Below are 20,791 nucleotides of genomic sequence, written 5' to 3' on the forward strand. Positions count from 1 at the left end.
GAGAGAGAGAGAGAGAGAGAGAGAGAGAGAGAGAGAGAGAGAGGTATGCCACCTATTTCCTTTCTTGCCTACCTGAAGCCCATAGCTTGGCTTTAAGATGGCTACCGCTATGTTTGGGCAAGGGAGAGAACTCAATCGCATTAGATCATTTCTTTGGTCTAATTCTTCCTAATCACGAGCCGTAAGGCTCTTCCCAAGCAGAATGGCTCAGATGTAACATGTGAAGCCTAACTCGACTTTATCTTAACTGCCTTAATAGTAGAGGGATCAGATGGGAATCTTCGTAGAAATTTTACACTTCTACTGCTTTTCCACTATAGAAATTTAAAGAGAAGTTCCACGTAGATGCAATCGAAGAGTGTGACGAAAGACAGCTCCTGGCCCTGTTGGTAAGTGTGTTCCTCTGATGCCCGAGCTCTCCCAGTAGACTTGGCTGGGGCACACATTCTCGCTTTGCAAGTCAATGTTGAACTTCTTTTTCCTCGACATTTTCTAAGACTGGAAGGAAAGATTTCTTCTGAATACTGACCCTTTGGTTTCCTGCTTTTCACCATCATTGTTCAATATAGTTTGGTCCACAGAGATCATTTACAATCGTAGCTAAACTAGACGCCTGCAAGAGGTACCTCGGGATCTAGAGAGATCAGGGTTAGAGTTATCTTAGTAGCTTCCAGTCACAGCATAGCCATCCCAGAGGGCATGCCAGGGTGACAGACCTCAGCCCTTCTCAGGGCAGGGACCATAGCGGGAGAGAAAGCACCAAGAGGGAGGAGCGGGCAGCAGCTCTGTGGTCCACCCCAGACCTGCAGGGGAACTCCGTCCAGGGACTGTTGGCTGAGTGTGGTTCAGGGACTTGTACGTGGGCTTCTTTTATCATTGTATTTCTTTTTAACTACTCGATAAATTAATTGAGTGGGGATGGGGGGTTGAATCACGTGCCATGGCGCACATGGTGGCGGTCAGAAGCTAACTTCCGGAGTCGGTGGTCTCCCTGCCACGTGGGTTCCGGGGACTGAACTCAGGTCATCAGTCCTGGTGCAAATACCTTGAGCTTCTGAGCCATCTCCGCAGCCCCTTTACCTTGGACTGGGTGTGTGGCGGAACAGGCCGTCAGCCGAATGTCACCTGCACCCATCTGTCCTGTGTCAACAGAAGGAGGACTTGCCAGACCCAAGTGCGGCAGACCTGTACGAGTTCTGCTTCAGCGACTTTCCCATTACGGAGCACGAGCTGGTTAAATGCGGGCTGCGGCTGTTTTTCGAGATAAACGCGGTGGAGAAATTCAAAGTACCGGTAGAGGTCAGGAGGCATTTTGCTTGAGAAGCAGTTTGGTTCTGTGGCCGTGCCTTACTGATGTTTTCCACGGTTCCAAAGATTAGCTCAAGTTAGGATTTCGAATTATCATTAACTCTGAGAATGCCATGGTTTAAGCTCTGTCAACAGAACCGACACAGTTTTTTAGATAAGTGTGCCCTGGGGCCTCCTACCCTTTAGAATTCTGTTCTAAAGTCTGAACAGTGTTGTTGCCTTTGGGTAACAGGTTCTTACGAGGTGGATGTACACCGTGCGGAAAGGGTACCGCCCTGTCACCTACCACAACTGGCGGCATGGATTCAATGTGGGGCAGACCATGTTCACGCTGTTGATGGTAGGTAGCACTGTTGGAAGCCGCTGGAAGGGTTTGCAACTCTGAACAGTTCCCATCTGAGAAAGAGTGAGAAACGGTTGCAGCCTGTCATGTCCGGTTTATCATTTGACATTCATGGACAGGATTCCATAGACGCACATCGTTCCAGAGCTGCTACCAGAGATGTGGGTCTCCCTGGGTACTCAGCTAGATTATCAATCAGAAATTCATATGTCTGCCATTTTAAAGGCAGATCCAGACACGTCCTAGGTTTTGAAACTGACTGGGGTAACACAAGAGTCACTAAACACGAAACTAATTTTTGGTGGAAGCAAGGTGCCAAACCCCTCACCCCCGCCTCATTTGCAGTCAGACTGGGCTACGCTGGGTATAAGATGTGCTGACCTCTATAAATACGTACTCATATATCTTTCTAGACAGGGCGACTGAAGAAATACTACACAGACCTTGAAGCCTTTGCCATGCTTGCGGCTGCTTTCTGCCATGATATCGACCACAGAGGCACCAATAATTTGTACCAAATGAAGTAAGTGACTGTGTGCCCTGCACTGACCTATGCCAGCGAGGGAAGAAAGAGCTCCCCTGTCCTCCAGTCCCTTTACCTCATTTATGGTCTCAAGCAGGGCTACTCTATCCAGCCTCAGCTGTAGCCCTGTGGCAGCATCTGCCCTTTGCCCATGGTGCTCGCATGCCTCATTCCTTTCTGCTTCCACTTCTGGGGTTCCCCAGCTGTGTTCAGGCAGCCTTAATCAGAGTATTGAATTCAAATATCTGAGTATATTAATCCTAGGCGTACACTAGTGTATACCCAGGGATGGCTCCCCTGCTCAGACTAAAAAGCATGTCTTTTGGGGGTTTGTAATCCTTCAATTCCTGGTCCTTTGAGTCCACCAGGCCCCTCTCAGCTGCTCTACTAGCGCATCACCATGCCCTCCCCTTCCCTAGTGCTGAGAAAGGAAGAGTAAAGACTCAGGTGCAGACTTGTAGCGGACAGACTTAGATTTCAAGTCATTGGCTTTCTCAGCCTTGATTTCCTCATCTGGACAATAGGAATTAGGATAATGGCGTGCAGCTGCAAAGCTTAGCTGGCATACGGCGCATAGAACCCCCAGTCACGCTCCTCTCTCAGCTCCTAACACCTGACGCAGCATCCTCCTGAAACAGTGAAGTGTTCCAGGAATGACTTTGGTGTGTTGGCTTGTGGGCTCCAACTACTTCCTGGATGAAAAGCCTTAGGCAACTCACTGATTCTGAGACTTGGTTTCTTAACTTGAACATGGCTATAACATCGACCTGTCAAAGATTGCTGTGGGAGTCAGGTGACATCACTCCTATGAAATGTGTGTCAAGGACTTCAGATAAAGGCACTCTGTGAGTGAAGAGCACATCTGAGCAGTTTCCTCCCACTTTGAACGACTGGGCTATCAACCTTCATCTTGAAAGGAGCATCTCCACTGAAGCTCTTTCCCAGGATGTCACCATGCCTGAGGCTCCAGCCCATGCTGGGCATTATGTCCTCCCTAAGGCAATGGTCCAGGCAGAGGGGTGAGGGGGTGTCAGTGGAGTTCCCCTTGTTCCGCTCCAAAGAAACTAAGACTTACTGGGCATCTCTTTTTCACTTAATTTTCTTTCTTTTGTTCTCTTTCTTTCTTTCTTTCTTTCTTTCTTTCTTTCTTTCTTTCTTTTACCAAGATTATGTTGCTATATAAAGCTAACCTTAATCTTATCATCTTCCGGCCTCATCTGGGACTGCAGTTGTGTGCCGCTAAGCCTAGTGGGTTAAACGCCTCCCGTGGGCTGGAGGCTGATGGAAACATGTGGTAGGCCTTGTCTCACTTCACCTCCTGCTGCCTCACATTATCCCCCTCTCTCAGGGATGAGCAAACAGACTCGATGAAGATGAAGTCAGACTTGTCCTAGGTTATAGTCAGCAGTAGAGCTAGCTGAGGCACCTTCCTGCCTATGCTTTTCAGGACAGATGGAGCCACATCCCGGGCCTCACAGTGGCCTGGTATCTAATCTGTTGGTGTATTCCAGCCATTTCCAGACATAATGAATGTATGTGACAGAAGAGTTTCATGACACCAGACTGGGGACAAGGCCATCTTCTTCACCCTTGGCGTGGTTGAACCCTCTAACAGTTCCATTAAATTCCTGGAATCAAATGAGCTCTCCAACTGACCTTCAAAACAAACAAATAATAAATAAAGCCCACAGCAAGCCCCTTTATGTACTTCCGCTTCATGGAAGAATTGCTCAGGATCCTTCAGAGATACCACTCCACTGTAGTCCCTGGAAAGTCTGACTAAGACTAAACTGCTCTTCTCACTGCGATGGTGGTGGGAAGGTCTCCCGCAGAGTGACCAGAGCTGTTGGGACACAGGGGACTCCTGGCTTGACCCTGCACCTTTGGTTTGATCCTTGTCTCCAGGATGTCTGACCCGTTATCTCTCACACTCAGACTCTGCCCTCTGATAACACCCGAAAGCTCCCATTTTCCCGTGTGATTGTTCCAGAGTTCCTGTGGACTCTTTGCTCACTTTGTTTTCCCAGCCAGGTGGTTTTTTCCATCCTTTGTGTGTTTGTAGGTTTCTCTCCCCTCTCATCCCCCTTTGCTCTCTTATTTTTTGGTTCTCTGATATTTCTGTCTCCTTGGACAAATGCAGCAGTTTTCAGAAGAATATTAAGAACGACAGTTTTTCCTTAGCTTCCTCTCTACATCTCCTGTATTTTGCAGTCTGCCCTTGACTATTTTCTGTAGTGGAGGACCCGTCTGCTCAAGACAGGCTCTCCCTCCATTCTGGTATGAGTCTACGAAGGGACTCTTGATGTTGACCTGAAATTGGTCTCCCTTCTATATAATTTCTATTTCTCCTCATTTGGGTCTCTGGAGCTGCAGGGATTAGTATGGGTTCTCACCCATTGTCCCTTCTTCATGCATTAAAGAGGATTAGAACATCTTTCTTACCAAAATATTTGCTTTCCAGGCTGAACACACTAAGATTTTGAAAACTTTGAGGCACTTGCCTAGGAGGAATAGGGTCTTGCTACATAGCGAAAGCTGACTCCAACTCACGATCCTCCTGCCTCAGCTTCCTGCATGCTGGGATTATAGGCGTGTGCCACACCACTGGGCTTGAACTTCTCTTCAAGCAGTAGTTCCTACAGCACAGTTGTTTATAATGATTCTCTGCACTCCAGCATTTTCATGTCATGTCCTTCCTTCCTCTCTTTTCTTTCTTTCTTTTCTCTCTTTCTTTATTTTAGTTTTTCGAGGCATGGTTTCTCTAAATCTCTGGTTGTCCTGGAACCCAATCTGTAGACTAGGCTGGCCTTGAACTCACAGAGATCTGCTTACTTCTGCATCCCTGAGTACTGGGATTAAAGGTGTGCACCCCCATCATCTGGCTAATGTCTTTTCAAAACTGTGGATCCCAAAATTTGGCACGGTAATCCAGACATGCCTTGAAGTACTTTATATTTAATCCTATTGAAATTGAAATTTCATTACCTTAAAATTAAGGGTTCTTCAAAACTGTTAAAATTACACTTATTGATTTGTGTGTGTGTGTGTGTGTGTGTGTGTGTGTGTGTGTGTGTGTGTGCTTGAGCACCACAGTACATGTTTGGAGGTCAGAGGCAAGATTTTGGAGCCAGTTCTCTCTGTGTGTCCTATGGGTATCAAACTTGGGCTTGGTGGCAAGTATCTTTACTTACTGAATCATCTTACCAGCCCTTAATTCTTTAACCTACTTTTTTTTTTTGAGACAGGGTTTCTCTGTGGCTTTGGAGCCTGTCCTGGAACTAGCTCCGTAGACCAGGCTGGTCTCCAACTCACAGAGATTCACCTGCCTCTGCCTCCTGAGTGCTGAGTGCACCACCACCTGGCCTTTAACCTACTTTTAATTGCAGCTTGGTGTTCTTGTGGGGCTCCCAATAATGGAAGTGTGTGTGTGGAGGGGAATGAGGTGTCTCTGACTCTTTTGCTGTACTCGGGACGCCTACTTCTACTGGGTTGCTATATCCAGCTGTGATATGAGGGTTTGTGTGCAGTCTTATTGTATCTTGTTAGGCTATACTGGGTGAATATCTCTGGGAGGCCTGCTCTTTTTTTTTTTTTGAAGTGTAACAGAGGAGGAGTTGATCTGGGGGAGAATGAGTAGGGGAAGACTGTGAGGAGTGGAGGAAGGGAAAACAGAGGTCAGGATGTAATGTATGGGAGGAGAATAAAGGTTAAAAATAAGTAAAGAAAGGAAGCAGGGAAGGACGGGAGAAAGGAAGAAAGGAAGGAAGAGAGAAAGAAAGAAAGGAAGGAAGGAAGGAAGGAAGGAAGGAAGGAAGGAAGGAAGGGAGAAAGAAAGGAAGGAAGGGAGAAAGAAAGGAAGGAAGGTCTATTTATGTCACACTGTGTCAGAGCATGATTTAAGATGCTCCCCCCAGTGTTTCGTCATGTGGAAATCAGGTAGTCATATTTCCACCACCGATGCTCATCTGAGTGATGGTAATGTTGTACTTCAGGACAGAGTTAAGGGTAGGACTCCAGCACATGACTGGAAAGATGCTTCAGGAAACCAACTGTGACACAATCAACAAAGCCACACCCCTAAGTACTGCTCCAGCTATTTCAGTGAGAGCTGGGTGGATACAATCTATATCCCAACATTCACAAATAAATACAATCCATATTCCAACAAACATTCATGGAGGATTCCATGGGGGAGGTGCCTTCCCAAGTGACTGGCTGAAATCGCCACCCCGCTGTCACTAGGTTTCCACAGAAGGGCCGATCACACTGCTTTGGCATCATTTCCTCACCCCAAATCTTCTCTGAAGCTCTCAGTGATTACTTATGGACCATCTGTTTGAGCAATTACAGAACCAATTTCCCCATTCTCTCATGCACAAATCACACCATTTTCTACTTCCTGAATTTTGAGGAAAACTTTGTGTCCAGCCTTTGGTTACCAAACCATCATCTCAGAATTTCCCAGGGAATATTGTAGATGGTCTCCCAATGACACACATGTCCTCAAATATCTGTGAGATGATTATGTATTGGTCAACTGGGCTGAAAAGTCACTCTTCAGTTTCATCCGATTGTCACCCCTGTTGGAATTTTAATCTTCAAGGATCATTCTCAGGAAGATAAGGAAACCCAGTGGGTTAAATAATCAAACCGTACACATTGCCTTTGAACTCAAACTCCTCTCTGGTCATTTTTGCCTACATGGATAGACAACATCAATACAAACTGTATGTTTTTGTCAGTTCAAGCTCACTGCGGTCAGACGTTCTAAAAATGGAAAACTAGTACGGATTTTTATGTTTCTTCTTTCTCCTTAAGATAGCTTCAACATCTTCAGTAACTTTTCTGAAAACGCCATTCTAGGAGATGGCCATGTCACGTTAGTTTTCTCCTTTAATACATGTGTGTGAATATGTATACACATAGATCAATTCTCTTTGTTACTGAAGTATCTGTGAGTCACCTGCAGTCACCCAGGCATTTTGTTCCTAATTATTTCAGCGCGTGCTTCCCAAGCATAAGAGGGCTGTATGTGGAGACACAGCACAGTGGCTCCACCTCCACCCCAAGAAAATTCTACAGCTGTGCTGTGATATTGTTTGATGCAAGCTAATTGTTAATTAATTAAATTAAAATTAATAATTTTTCTAGTCACCTCAATACTGTCTTCCACAGCACCCCCAACTGATTGGAGAGATAAGCATCATCTGTTGCAGATCATTGTTGGTTATCTTTATTCTCCTTTAACGCAGGGTAGTCTCTTCCTCTTGTTGTGTTTCTTAGGATATTGTTTGTGAAGAGTCTAGGCACATTATTCCTTGGCATCCCTCTCCATCTGGATGTATCCAATGCTTCCTGATCCCTAAATACATCATAAGTATTTTTTGGCAGTCCCTTCTATGTGAGCTGCGTCCTCGGGATATTGGTATAAGGAGGCCCAGGATATCAGTGTGTCCTAATATCTGAAATTGTAAACTCCTTGTGGTTTAGATGGACATGCTGCTGTCTGTTGTTTGGTTATCCCTCTGTGTCGTGAAATATTCCTTAACTCTGTAATAGTACTATGTGAAGTGTGACTTTAAGAGTGAGCAAATATTTAGTTTCCCAATAACAAATTGGACTAATTTAAATTTTTAACAATTTGTTTTAGTTCTTTGAGTTTTTGTACATGTTTTAGTCATATTTGCCCCTTTTTGTTCTGACTCTTCCCAGATTCACCCCCTTCCCCTCCGTGTCCACTTTGTATCTTCTTGCCCACCAAAACCAGTTTGTGCTGCCCAAATGCTCTTCGCTGTGTGGTCTTCCACTGGGGCCTGAGCTGTTTATCAGGGGCTGCACACTTAGAGGAAACCGACCCTTCCTTTTCCCAGAAGCTAATATAGCCCTTAGCTCTACGGTTAGGAGCAGGAATTTGTGTTCATCTCCCACTCCATCCTGGGATCTGATCTGGCTCGTGTTGGCGAAGGTCTTGTGCACAGTGTCACCCCCACTGAGAGTTCACGGGAGGAGCTGCACTGCTGTGTGTAGAAGACATGAGTTCCTCAGGGTCATCCACTGCCTCTGGCTCGTAGGCTCTCTCTGTCCCCCATTTAGACATCTGCTCCCTATTGCACAGTGATCCCTGAGCCGTGGGAGGAGGCGGTGCTGGCTATGTGTCCCATTTAGGGCTGAGTTTTCTGCAGTATCTTAAAGGAATTGAACATTTCGCTCTCTTCTAATTGAAACTGAACTTAAAAAAAAAATCTCTGGTGCTGATATCCTGTAGAACTAAAATATTTGTTTTAAGTGATCAATTATAATATTGGCTACTGGGCCCACGGTGACTTGGCCATGCCTCCTCCTCACAAAGGCCTGTTCTTTGTGGTATGAAAGGAAAGTGTTCTAGGGCTGCCACCCAGCTTTCCGATATTTTCCTTCAAAAGATTTGTTTGTCTTTCCCTGGAAAATCTTCCCATAACCTGCAGAATTTTGGTCTCGAGCTCTTGTCACTTTTCTTCCTTTTTCTTTTTGTTTGTTTTTGAGACAGGTTTTCTCTGTGTAACAACTTTGGCTCTTGTAGACGAGGCTAGCTTTGAACTCGCAGAGATCCACCTGCTTCTGTCACCAGAGTGCTGGCATTAAAGGCGTGGCCAGCATTGCTCGACTGCCTTTTGCCTTTCTGTATTTACTATGTCTTCCCCTCCCAGCGCAGGTGGCATTGAAGAATAATGTTATCAAGGGAGTGGGGTCTTCACTTGCAGAGACGGTCTTGTAGTTCTTAACAAAGGGCGGATCTTAATTTCAAATGTATGCTATTACCTCGGGGAGGAAAGAAATGGCACTTTATACTGACTTGCAATTGTTTCCTGGGATTATTAATTAATGAATTTAATTAGTTTATGGTTTTTGAGACAGGATCTTGCTATGTAGCCCAAGCTGGTCTTAGTCTTGTAATCCTCCCTCCCTCAACTTTTTGGTTACAGGTTTGTGATCCCCAGGCTCAGCTTGGAAACTCTTTTTTTTTTTTAAAGATTTTATTTATTTATTATGTATACAACATTCTGCCTCCATGTATGCCTGCATGACAGAAGAGGGCGCCAGATCTCATTACAGATGGTTGTGAGCCACCATGTGGTTGCTGGGAATTGAACTCAGGGCTTTTGGAAGAGCAGCCAGTGCTCTTAACCACTGAGCCATCTCTCCAGCCTTCAGCTTGGAAGCTCTTAATGGACACTTTCTATACAGAGAATTCATGAGCTTCTACAGTTGCTGGATGTTCCATAAGTCATAGGACGGCACACATATCCAGAGAACCTAACGATTTTACCTATAGATCAAACTTAGTAGTCTAAATGATTCAAATAATTCAACCACTTAGACATTGCTCCCCGCCCGCCCCCTTTATTTTTCACTGTTTGGAGACAGGGTCTCAGTATGCATGTAGCTCTGGCTGTCCTGAATTCCTTATGTGGACCAGGCTGGCCTTGCACTCACAGAGTGCCATCTGCCTGCTTCCCAAGTGGCAGGATTAAAGGTGTGCACCACTATGCCTGGCAAGTAACTTTCTTACCTTCTACATTAAAAATAATCTTTTCCAATAGTTTGTATTTGTTTATTTTCATAGACATTGAGTAGGGAAAGAGATGAGACTTGAACGGGAGCTCTAGAAGAGCGAAGGTGCTGTGTGGGTGGATTTCTGTGTGATCTCTAAACGGAAGGTCTTTGCCGTATCCTTTTCATCCCAGGTCCACATCTCCACTTGCAAAGCTTCATGGGACTTCCATTTTAGAGCGACATCACCTGGAATACAGCAAGACTCTCCTGCAGGATGAGGTATGAGAGTTTTTCTCTTGGGAAGCTTACAGATTCTGGATCTAAGACTATCCCAAGTGCCCCGGGGGAAACATCGGTCTTCAGTGAAAACACTGGCGCTGTGTCCCCCTGTCCAAGTATAGTCTACATGCCCCTGCCTCAGTGCAATGGCAGAAGTTGCTATACCGCATCCAGGTTTTGAAATACCAAGCTGCAAGTAGTTAAGACCTAGAAGAAAAGAGGCACAAAAGTCACAGAATCTCTGGGATCATTGGTAAAGAATTCAAAAGGGTTCTGGGCACCCTGACCATCTATTTAAAAATGTAAAGGGGACTAACAGCTATGCAGACACTATTTTTCTTACTCATGGGGCAGGAGGTTCTAGGTTGTACAAGAAAGTTTGCTGAGCGTGAGCACGAGGGAGAAGCCAGTAAGAAGTGTTCCTTCGTCAGAGTTGGCCTTCAGCTCAGGCCTCAGGTTCTTGCTGTGGCTTTCCCCAATGATGGGCTGTAATCTGCAAGCTAAATCAAACCACTTCCTCTCCATATTGCTTCAGGTTAAGGTGTTTGCCGGTGTCAGAGATGCAAACTAGAAAGCCTGACTTTGATGGCTGTGCAAACGACTGTTATTCTTTCTGAAAAGGAATATTGCCTCTCAGTAATGTATACTGTCTCTTCAAGAACTGTCTGCAATGCCATTCAGCCTTTGATTGCAGCTGTGTAAGCCTCTGTCAACATCGTTGCTAGACAACACAATCACACAGTTCATTTATGAGCAGTTAAATTGATCACAAAAAATTGACGCTTTAGCTCATAATATCTGTCTTTTATATTTTAGAAAACAGTGTGGCTCTTTTTATTATTCTGTAAGGAAAATCAGCCCATTAAAAGTTTTCATATTTTTAACAGGAGGAATCCTTGGAATTTGTTCAGCAATCTTGTCTCTTGTGGTCATCACTCAGACATTTTGCTTTTCAGACTGTAGTCCATTGAACTGAAATGTCCTTATCTTTCATAGATAGGGCTGCCTGTATTCCAAACTAGACAGAAAGCAGCTTGTGACCCAAGTGACTAGGTGGAGATATTGTTAGCTAAATTTGTAAGAATACATACACGCGCGCGCGCGCGCGCACACACACACACACACACACACACACACACACACACACCAGCTAAGCAATTAGGGGCTGGCCTGGCTAGAAGTGGGCTAGAGACTAGGCCTTCTGGCTTGTCTGGGCACACCTGCCTCTCTCTATATAATGTCTTCAGAACAATGTGCAGGGATAGAGAGATGAATTATTACGTGCTTATATATTTTAAGAATTAATAACCTAGGAATTAGAAACAACACCCTATCTCGAATAGATGAAATATGAGGGAAAAGTATAAACAAAAAGAGCAGTGTTCACCCTTCTACCACAGGACGAGCTTCGCTGCTATAGCATGGTGGTGTGGTGTGTGGTGGAATGCCTATGACCCGGACACTTAGGAGGGAGAGGCAGAAGGGTGAAAATTTAAGCTTTTTCTTGGCCACAGAGCCTGGGCTACTTGAAGCCATGCCTTAATATATATATATACATATACATATATACATGTAATATATATATATATACAGAGAAAACCCATGCAGGATCTGAACTGAGATGCCTAGTGAAGTCATTGTGAATAGTCTCAAGTAGAAATATGATTTTAATCCAGACATTTTTTTTCCTATAATCTGGGACTTTGCTGGCTATTGCTTGACTGTCCATCTAAAAACACTGACTGTATTTGGAACAATGACCTCAATGTTTTAACAAAACAACAAAATAGATTCCTGTCCACCAGTTGTGTTTGCCTTGAGAAATGCCAGTTCTCGTTACAGATGATGTAAAAAGATGGCCTCCATGAAAGCTTGTCATGTCTAGAACAAAGGTCGTCTGGAATGGCTGACAGCCAGAATGGTTTGGGGTTGAACACCTTGTTTAGTTTCATTTTAAACTGGAGCTGATCTCAAGCTCTATATGATAAATAAGATCAATAGAGATGTAATAGTGAGTTAACATGTAGAAATTTTAATTTCTGAGTGATTCCCCAGGTTTGCGTCACTGGAGTTGACCTTGCACGGGTCTTTATTGAGCACAGACCATGAGTTAGGCAGCTGAAAAGACAAGTTGATCCCCACTGAGAAAACGAGGGCTGTGTCCAGTATACACCGCTATCCGTGGTGAAGCTGGGACCTGGCCCTGGCTTCTTGCTGAAAGACAGGATGGGGTAAAAACTGAGAACCCTCACTGTGTGGACGGGCCACATGGGTTCAGATATCACACCTGCCCTATTTGGCGGTTTAACCCAAAGCAAGTTGCTTAACATCTCTGCGTTACGGTTTGCCAGAGATTAAGAACATTCATGAAGCACTGAGAAGCTGATAGAGACACAAGCTCCTCAACATTCCACTTTACCTAGAATTCCTCCTGTCTCCACACGGGCCTATGGCCTACCATCATTCTCTCTCCAGGGGAATGGTCCTGTGTTTCGTCACTATCGCCTTCATGTGGCAAAACCATTGTCCATCTGTCCTCTGTCCTGCAGGGCTAAAATGGTCTACCAGAAAACCATGACTTTCAGTAGCCACTCCCACTGCCTATTCTGGTTATCTAGAAAACAAAGACATGAAACTGATTCACACACAAAGATTATTAATGAAAGACTCTGAAGAAAAGTTTTACTAATTCTTTATAAGATACTGCAGACCATTTTAAGGATAACACAAGGGAGGGTCATTATATCCCCCCATTCATGTGGATATTAACACAGCTGGCAGTTCCTGAGAGACAGTGGTCTCTTGGTTACTCTAGAGTCGGATGGTCAGCAGTGCCACATGGCTGACCACTGGGCATCCCCCTTTCCAACAAAAAAAAGTTTTTATTTTATTGTTGTATTTTCACATGGTCCTGAAAGAGGACAAGCGATTTGTTCTAAAAATGTAGATCCAGAGTAGCTGAACCTATTTTTAGAGTTTAAATGACCTACTCAACGTAGAGCAGAGATGAGTACTTAGACTGTGAGATAGACAAAAATAGACAGCAAGGGTTGAAGAGACGGCTCAGCGGTTAAGAGCACTGGCTGTTTATCCAGAGGTCCTGAGTCCAATTCCCAGCATCCACATGGTGGCTCACAACTGTTTGTAACTCCAGCTCCAGGACATCTGACACCCTCACACAGATAAACACACAGTTAAAACACCAATGCACATAAAATAAAAATAAATAAATCATTAAAAAAAAAACCAGACACCAAAAAATGCTGAACGACAGGCTATATCAGCTCCCTAAGTATGGCTTCTTTTGTTTGTTTGTTGAATCAAAGGTCAATTGGTGCTTGTGTTCTATTGTGAATTGATGAATTCGTCCTTTCTTGTGAACTGTTCACCTTGCAGAGTTTAAACATCTTCCAGAATCTAAACAAGCGGCAGTTTGAAACAGTGATCCATTTGTTTGAGGTTGCAATCATAGCAACTGACCTGGCGTTGTATTTCAAGTAAGTATAAGGATGGGGATCAGAATGCTCCTGAGCCCCGTGTGGTTCGGCCTTCCATGACCCGCGCTGAAGTTAAAAGAGATGGCTCATTCTTTGTGAGCGTTTGATATTCTTGCAGAGGACTGGAGTTGGATTCCAGGGACGCATGCTCATAATGGCCTCTGACTCTGGCTTCAGAGGTATAATGTTCCATCCGGGCTCTACTGTAGGCATCCACGCATATGCATACATTTTTTTAAAAGCAGGCTCAGAAATCTCCTTTCTTTTTGGAATGGCAGTTATCCTCAAGATAGTTGACTGAGAGTGAACTAACTCTATTTGGAGATAACCTTTGAAAGCACAAGCCTGCCCTGTTAAATAGCTTGTGATCTGAGGAGGCACAGAGGGGACAGCGGTGCCCAGCCTGAAGAAGAAGGTCATGAAACTGCATGCCATGGCCATGTGTCCTGGTGATTCACCATGGTCCAGGGGCTAGTTTGTAACTGGGTTTGTTCAGAGGTAGAATGCTTGCTTGCCCAGAATCTGGTATGTGCTATTTCAGGCTCAGAAACTTAATCCTGTGAGAGTTTTGGATTGAACAATCTTGATGATTCTAACACACAAAGTAAACTCACAGAACCTGAGTTTTTACACAGCAGAGGACGAAGGAGACCAGATATACCAAGCATGTGCACATTCTCTCCTAAGTGAAATGAAGTTTCATGGTGAACGTTAATTAGAAAGAGGTGGGCTATTTATAGGATCCAAATATTTGGTGACTTTGGTACTGTCAAATTTTGCCCTGATCATCTTCCTTAAAACTCTATTAAACAGCCCAGCTATGATTACAAATGCCTAGGATAACATCATGGTATCCAGACACCCAGGGCTCACAGCCCGCCAGTGAGAAACCATCATGTCATAAGTGCTTCAGAATTGAGGGTTTTTTTTTTTTTTTTTTTTGGTTTTTCTAGACAGGGTTTCTCTGTAGCTTTGGAGCCTGTCCTGGAACTCCCTTGGTAGACCAGGCTGGCCTCGAACTCACAGAGATCCGCCTGCCTCTGCCTCCCGAGTGCTGGGATTACAGGCGTGCGCCACCACCGCCCGGCCAGAATTGAGGGGTTTTGTTTTGTTTTTTTGTTTGTTTGTTTCTGAGGCAGGGTTTCTCTGTGCAGCTCTGGCTATCCTGGAACTCACTCTGCAGACCAGGCTGGCCTCGAACTCATTGAGATCCACCTGCCTCTGGCTTCTAAGTGCTGGGATTAATGGCTCGCACTGCCACCACCTGGCTCAGAATTAAGTTTTTAAGGGCAGACGCAGAAGCAATGTTGCAGCTGGGGCACTCCCGCCACCGATCTATCACGGAAAATCCTCTTACTTTCCAGAGAGAGCCATTTGCTACTGAAATGCTCCGTTCTTTCCACTCATGCTTCTACGTGGCACTGCTGGGTGTGTCTTGGATTTTCCCCCATCTATGACACCATACTGTCTGTAAATATCTTTCTGCAGCTCGCTTTTCCCACACAGCATTTTGTTTTAAAGATTTGCCTTTGATGACATGACACTTCTAGATTGATTAAAAGTATTCATGTTGAAGCACTTCATGTGGATGATATGGCATTCACTAACACGTCAGATTCAAGACAAGACCCTGAGGAAACAAACACGCAATTTAAAATTAGTGAAAGGGCTGGCAAGCGGGGTAATAGGTAAAGCAAATGCTGTTAAGTACGGAGATCCGAGTCTGGATTCCTCAGCATCAGTCCAAAAAGCTGAGAGTGACAGTGGCCAACTGGAACCCCAGCATAAGGAGGGACTGTTAGTGAGGACAGCCGGAAAGATGTCCACCTCTGGCTTTTACACAGAGATAGATGGGCACTCCCCTCCTCCACACAAACAAGTACACATACAGAGATAGATAGATAGATAGATAGATAGATAGATAGATAGATAGATAGATAGATAGATAATAGATAGATAGATAGATAGATAGATAGATAGATAGATAGATAGATAATAGATAGATAGATAGATGATAGGTAGATAGATAGATAGATAAATAGATGATAGATAGACAGATAGATGATAGATAGATAGAAGATAGGTAGATAGATAGATGATAGACAGATGATAGCTAGCTAGATGATAGATGAGAGATAGATAGATAGATAGATAGATAGATAGATAGATAGATAGATAGATGACTGATAGATGGTAGATAAACAGATGATAGCTAGCTAGCTAGATGATAGATAGATAGATAGATAGATAGATAGATAGATAGATAGATAGATAGATAGTAAATTGAAAGAAAAGATTTGCCATTGGTAATACACAGAGAGTCAGTTCACTTGCTTCAATTGTACCACATTTAACCACTGGATAGACAATAACACCCTTACACTCCTACACATAATAAGTTCAGATTGTGTATTATCTCCAATATCGTCCACAAGGCTACATTGCAGATCACTGTGCATATATGTGGGTTTCTATACATAACGGTGGGAGCATGGTGGGGTGCATATGTGTTTTGTGCGTATGCTGCCTTGCAGCTTTGGGCTCCACCACTTACATCCTATCCGCAGCACGTCAGGCCCCTCTGATCCCATATCTGAAGTACTCCTGATCTGGACACATTGGATTTCGGTTTGCTAACTTATTGAGTATGAGAAGATACCCTTCTGTTTAGGTCTGTATTTCCCATGTATGAGACCAATCATCCATGTAGTTTGGCTTCTGTGTTTTTGTTGGGCAGTGTTTTTATGATGGTACAGCTCCTGGCTTTTGTGTTTCTGTTGTGCTTTTTCCTCGTTTGAACTTTTGGTTTTACAGTATTCCAACTTTCATGGGTTCTCCCCACTCTGTGGTTTGTGCTTTTTCTGCCTCCAGCCCTCTCCATGCGGAGATAGTCAGAACTGCCTGCCCTCTATCTTGGCTCTCGGCCCCTACTAAGCAGACAGCCTAAGGCAGAGTGAAACACAGACTATGAAAAGCGCACCCTAAAGATCCTTTTCTGTGCAAAAGTTGATGCACAGCTGCATCTTTTCCAGGAAGAGAACCATGTTTCAGAAGATTGTTGACGCCTGTGAGCAGATGCAAAGCGAAGAAGAAGCCATCAAATACGTAACTGCCGACCCAACCAAGAAGGAGGTCATTATGTGAGCAGTCAGAATATTAATTCCTTTTTTTTTTTTTAGCAAAACAGCACGTTTTGTATTTTTTTCTAGTTTAATAATTTTTCTTTTCTTCATAAGGGCCATGATGATGACTGCCTGCGATCTGTCTGCCATCACCAAGCCCTGGGAGGTACAGAGTCAGGCAAGTCCCATAGCTTTGCTGGTCTGTCACACACCTGTGACCCTGTCACATGCCTGTGATCTGTCTGCTATCATTAAGCCTTGGGAGGTGCATTTAGGCAAACCCCACAGCATTTCCTGTCACACACCTAAGACCTGTCACACACCTGTCTGCCATCATCAAACCCTGGGAAGTGCAGAGTCAGGCAAGTTCCAAGGCATTTCTTTTCTTGACACACATCAGGCCCTGCCTAGATCCCATGAAAAGCCACACAATGATCTCTGGCAACCCCGGAGTCCTATTCTGATTTTTACAAACAGCAACGGGCCAGCAGGTCATTGGAAACACAGAAGGCTTTGAAGAGAAAATGGAGGGGGGTAAAAGTGGGGGACAGAATTCCTTATTGGCTATAAAATGTTTATGTGGAATTCACCAGACATGGTCATTCAGACCTGTCATCCGATTGCTCATGAAGAGACAGAGGCAGGAGGATACAGGATTCAGTGATAGCCTGGGCTACATAATAAGACCCATCATGAACCCTCCAGTAGGAAGAAAACCCTTCCTATTTCAGAATAACCTGGAAGTGGCAACTCTTTTATAACTTCAGGGCAGCCTTCTTGATGATGCCTCAAGCAATGACTGGAAATCCTACCCTCGGATGTCACTCATGCTAACGTGACGAAAGCTCTCTGCTAATCATGGGTACCACAAACCATGCCTCTGTTCTTTGCAGGTAGCACTTCTGGTTGCAAATGAATTTTGGGAACAAGGCGACTTGGAAAGGACAGTGCTGCAGCAGCAACCGATTGTAAAGACCTTGTCATTCCATGTTACGGGTTCAAAACCATCCGTAAATCGCAGGAAACCATCTTAAAGGGGTTTCTTCTCTTTCTAGCCTATGATGGACAGAACCAAAAAAGATGAACTCCCCAAACTTCAAGTGGGATTTATTGATTTTGTTTGTACTTTTGTATATAAGGTATGTAAACAAATTATTTGAATGAACTGTATAGTCATTTCAATGATAATTTTTCTTTCAAACTATAACTAGAGTGAGCCAGGTGTGGAGGTGCATACCTGTAATCCCAGCACTAAGGAGGCAGGGGGATCAGAGTTCAAAGTCATCTTGGTAAGTTTCAGGCCAACTTGGGCTATACAGCAAGACCTTGTCTAAAAAACAAACAAAAGTAAAAAAAAAAAAAGTTACCAATGAAGAAAACCATTAGGCCATTTCCTCCGTAGTATTTTGAGCACTGAATCTGATTTATTCAGAGTGGAATAAAAGGCACAAGAGCCACGCCCAAACCCCCTTGACATCAAAGAGCACCTGCCTTCCCCACGCTTCAGAAGCCTCCAGGCTCATCCCAGTAGCTCCAGACACCGCCCACCTCCCAGCTTCTCCTTTGTCGAGGAACACTACTGAAGGTCAACTGTAGGACGAACTAGTTTCCCTTCTCAAATTCTCCGCAGGAGTTCTCCCGCTTCCACACGGAGATTACCCCCATGCTGACCGGCCTTCAGAAGAACAGGGTGGAATGGAAATCGCTCGCAGAGGAGTACGAGGCCAAGGTGAGGGTGGCCGAAGAGGAGGCAGGAAAGCAGGAAGAAGGAGCCACAGATGAGAAAGGTTAGCCGGAGCCTGAGTCTGCGTGTGTGAGTGTGTGGGCGGCTGAGTGAGTGTCACATGACCGTACGTGCTAGCAGGAACCCTGCTTCGCCGATCCAAGCAGGAAAGTGTAAGAAGTTATCTCCAAGCTCTTACCTCTGAGGGAGAGCTGGGCATTAAGCAATCAATGTATACTCTGACAGTGAGCCTTGGAGAAAGCATGGGGTGTGTACTAAGAGCAGAGGAAGGCTTCCTTGAAATCGGGATTGTCTGTGCTGAGGTCCCAAGACCCTAAACCCCAACCCACACAAAGGAGCAGAGGTGGGGCAGAAGAAAACAAAATAGGGCATGTAAAATAACTACTGGATGGCCTGGAGGGATGGCTCAGCCGGCAAAGGCGAGGCTCACAGCCAAAATAACTACTGAAGTGGGAATAAGCTTGGGGTAGCAAAACCATTTAAAAACACGTCTGTGTATAGTCAAGAGAGGGCAGAAGCCCGAGTACCACATGAAGATGGCAGTGTGGGCAGCTGACCTAGAGAACATAGGCTGCAGTCAGCCGCATTACACAGTCGGCAGGGGCTGCACAGGATGGTCTGAGCCGCACTTCAGGAAGGCAGCAGAAATCTTGACTAGTTTGTCAAACTTGTGAAGTTACTTTGTCTCTTCTGTTAGAATGTGAGCCCAAGAGAAATCCTAGGACTAAGAAATTTGATGAGAAAGATACTGTCCCCTTTTCCAAGTGGCTCCTATATTTATTGTCAGCATTCTTTAATATAATGTTTTTATCAATTCTTTGAGAATTTCATGTAGATGCACAACGCATTTTGGTCGTTTTGACTCCAACCCCTCCCCTGATTCCTCCCAGAGTGGTCACGGGTCTTCTCTTCGTTATTTGCATACATTTATTTCTAATTTCTGTCTATTTCTTGGAGAGCTCGTTGAGAATTAAGACCATTGATTGTGCTCCTGGGTTCAGTGTTTGCTCCTCCAGCTCAGAGTCTAACTTGTTTAATTTCACTGAAACAGAAACAGTACCTGCTTATCAAGTTTCATTTTATTTTGTTTTTTTGAGAGAGCCTATGCAGCTGTCTAGAACTCACAGAGATCAGCCTGTCTCTGTCTCCCGAGTGCTGGGATTACAGGTGTGTACCAATGCACCCGGCACCGGGTACCTATATACTTTTTTTTGAGTCACACACTGAGATCCACCTGCCTTTGCCTCCCAAGTGCTGGAATTAAAGGCATGTATCACCACACCCTGTTCTTTTTATTTTTCAATTCCCCCCCCGATTTATGAGTACGAGTATTTTGCCTGCGTGTGCATGCGTCTGACGTACAGAGATCAGGTTTGGATCCCTTGGAATGGGTCCCTACATATGGTTGTGAGTGAGCCACCATGTGGGTACTGAGAATCAAATCTGAGTCCTCTGCAATAGCAACACGTGCTCTAAACTGAACCATCTCGCTAGCTCCTTGAATTTTATTATTAACTGAGCCAATTGTGAATAAAAAATTGGTTGTAAACAGTCAAACCCTTGGAGTTGCTATAAGCTAGTGTTATGTTTAAGTAGTTATAAGCTAGTACTATTAATTATAAATCTGACACAGATATCATGAGAATCTTGGAATAAAAGTATTTATCACACTGACTGCTGATAATGTTTTTTCTGATCTTTCACTAGCTGCCACAGATTTAGGAGGTAGCACCGAAGACAAAAAGTCCAAAACGTGCTTAATGTTGTAATATGATCCAACTGGTTGATATTTCAAGTATCGTTTTAGTTTCCATGAAAAAATAGTCAAAGGAACTTCACTGTAGCCCTGCAGTAACAGAACACCAACATCTCCAGGAACACTGCCCTGTGACTATCCACAGAATACCTACTGTTGACCTGGAAACCCCATGAGCTAAATAAAGTTCAATCAAAGAACAAAATACGACAAAAACAATGAATTTTATGCCAGTTTCTTTTAAATTAAAAAATATACTTTCTTGAAATGAGTCTGAAGGTATATTAAGATTTATTTATATGTATGTGTCTGAGTGAGTCTATGTGACATGTGTGTCTCTGCTGGTGAAGGCTGGCTTCAGATCCACACAAACTTGAGTTACAGGCAGCTGTGAGCTCCCTGGCACAGGTTCTGGGATCCCAGCTGAGGTCCTCAGGGAGAACAGCAAGTGCCAGTAACTATGGCCTGAGCCTCAAGTATTAAAAAAATGGCAACGTAAGGAAGCAGAGCATGAAGCAGCTGGCCAATATTTCAAGAAAAAATATTCAAAAGAACCCCACTGTAGCCCTGTAGAGTCGATGTCAAACATCACCTCAGACTTTGCAGCCTTCACACAGGACTCCCATCATCAGCCACTGTGCTAGATCGCTGTAGGGAGCTCCAGCAGAGTTGCAGCTGGTTTGATT

General features: G+C 44.4%; 1 protein-coding gene across 2 annotated transcripts in view; it reads left to right on the top strand.

Moving 5' to 3' along the window:
* Pde6c (phosphodiesterase 6C) overlaps window positions 1-20,374 on the top strand; it is a 39,159-nt gene extending 18,785 nt beyond the window's left edge. Inside the window, exons 11-22 of one of the 2 annotated variants that reach the window (XM_005352203.3) lie at window positions 321-389; window positions 1,153-1,299; window positions 1,541-1,648; window positions 2,065-2,174; window positions 9,899-9,986; window positions 13,383-13,483; window positions 16,516-16,623; window positions 16,720-16,783; window positions 17,499-17,573; window positions 17,661-17,744; window positions 18,236-18,392; window positions 20,057-20,374. In XM_005352203.3, coding sequence (XP_005352260.1) covers window positions 321-389; window positions 1,153-1,299; window positions 1,541-1,648; window positions 2,065-2,174; window positions 9,899-9,986; window positions 13,383-13,483; window positions 16,516-16,623; window positions 16,720-16,783; window positions 17,499-17,573; window positions 17,661-17,744; window positions 18,236-18,392; window positions 20,057-20,118 — 1,173 coding nt within the window. In that variant the 3' untranslated portion in view covers window positions 20,119-20,374. The remainder of the gene's footprint in view (window positions 1-320; window positions 390-1,152; window positions 1,300-1,540; window positions 1,649-2,064; window positions 2,175-9,898; window positions 9,987-13,382; window positions 13,484-16,515; window positions 16,624-16,719; window positions 16,784-17,498; window positions 17,574-17,660; window positions 17,745-18,235; window positions 18,393-20,056) is intronic. The other variant, XM_005352204.3, reaches the window with a different exon arrangement.
* Window positions 20,375-20,791: the final 417 nt, after the last annotated feature.

Source organism: Microtus ochrogaster, chromosome 8 (genome assembly GCF_000317375.1).
Source record: "Microtus ochrogaster isolate Prairie Vole_2 chromosome 8, MicOch1.0, whole genome shotgun sequence".
Classification (NCBI taxonomy): Eukaryota; Metazoa; Chordata; class Mammalia; order Rodentia; family Cricetidae; genus Microtus; species Microtus ochrogaster.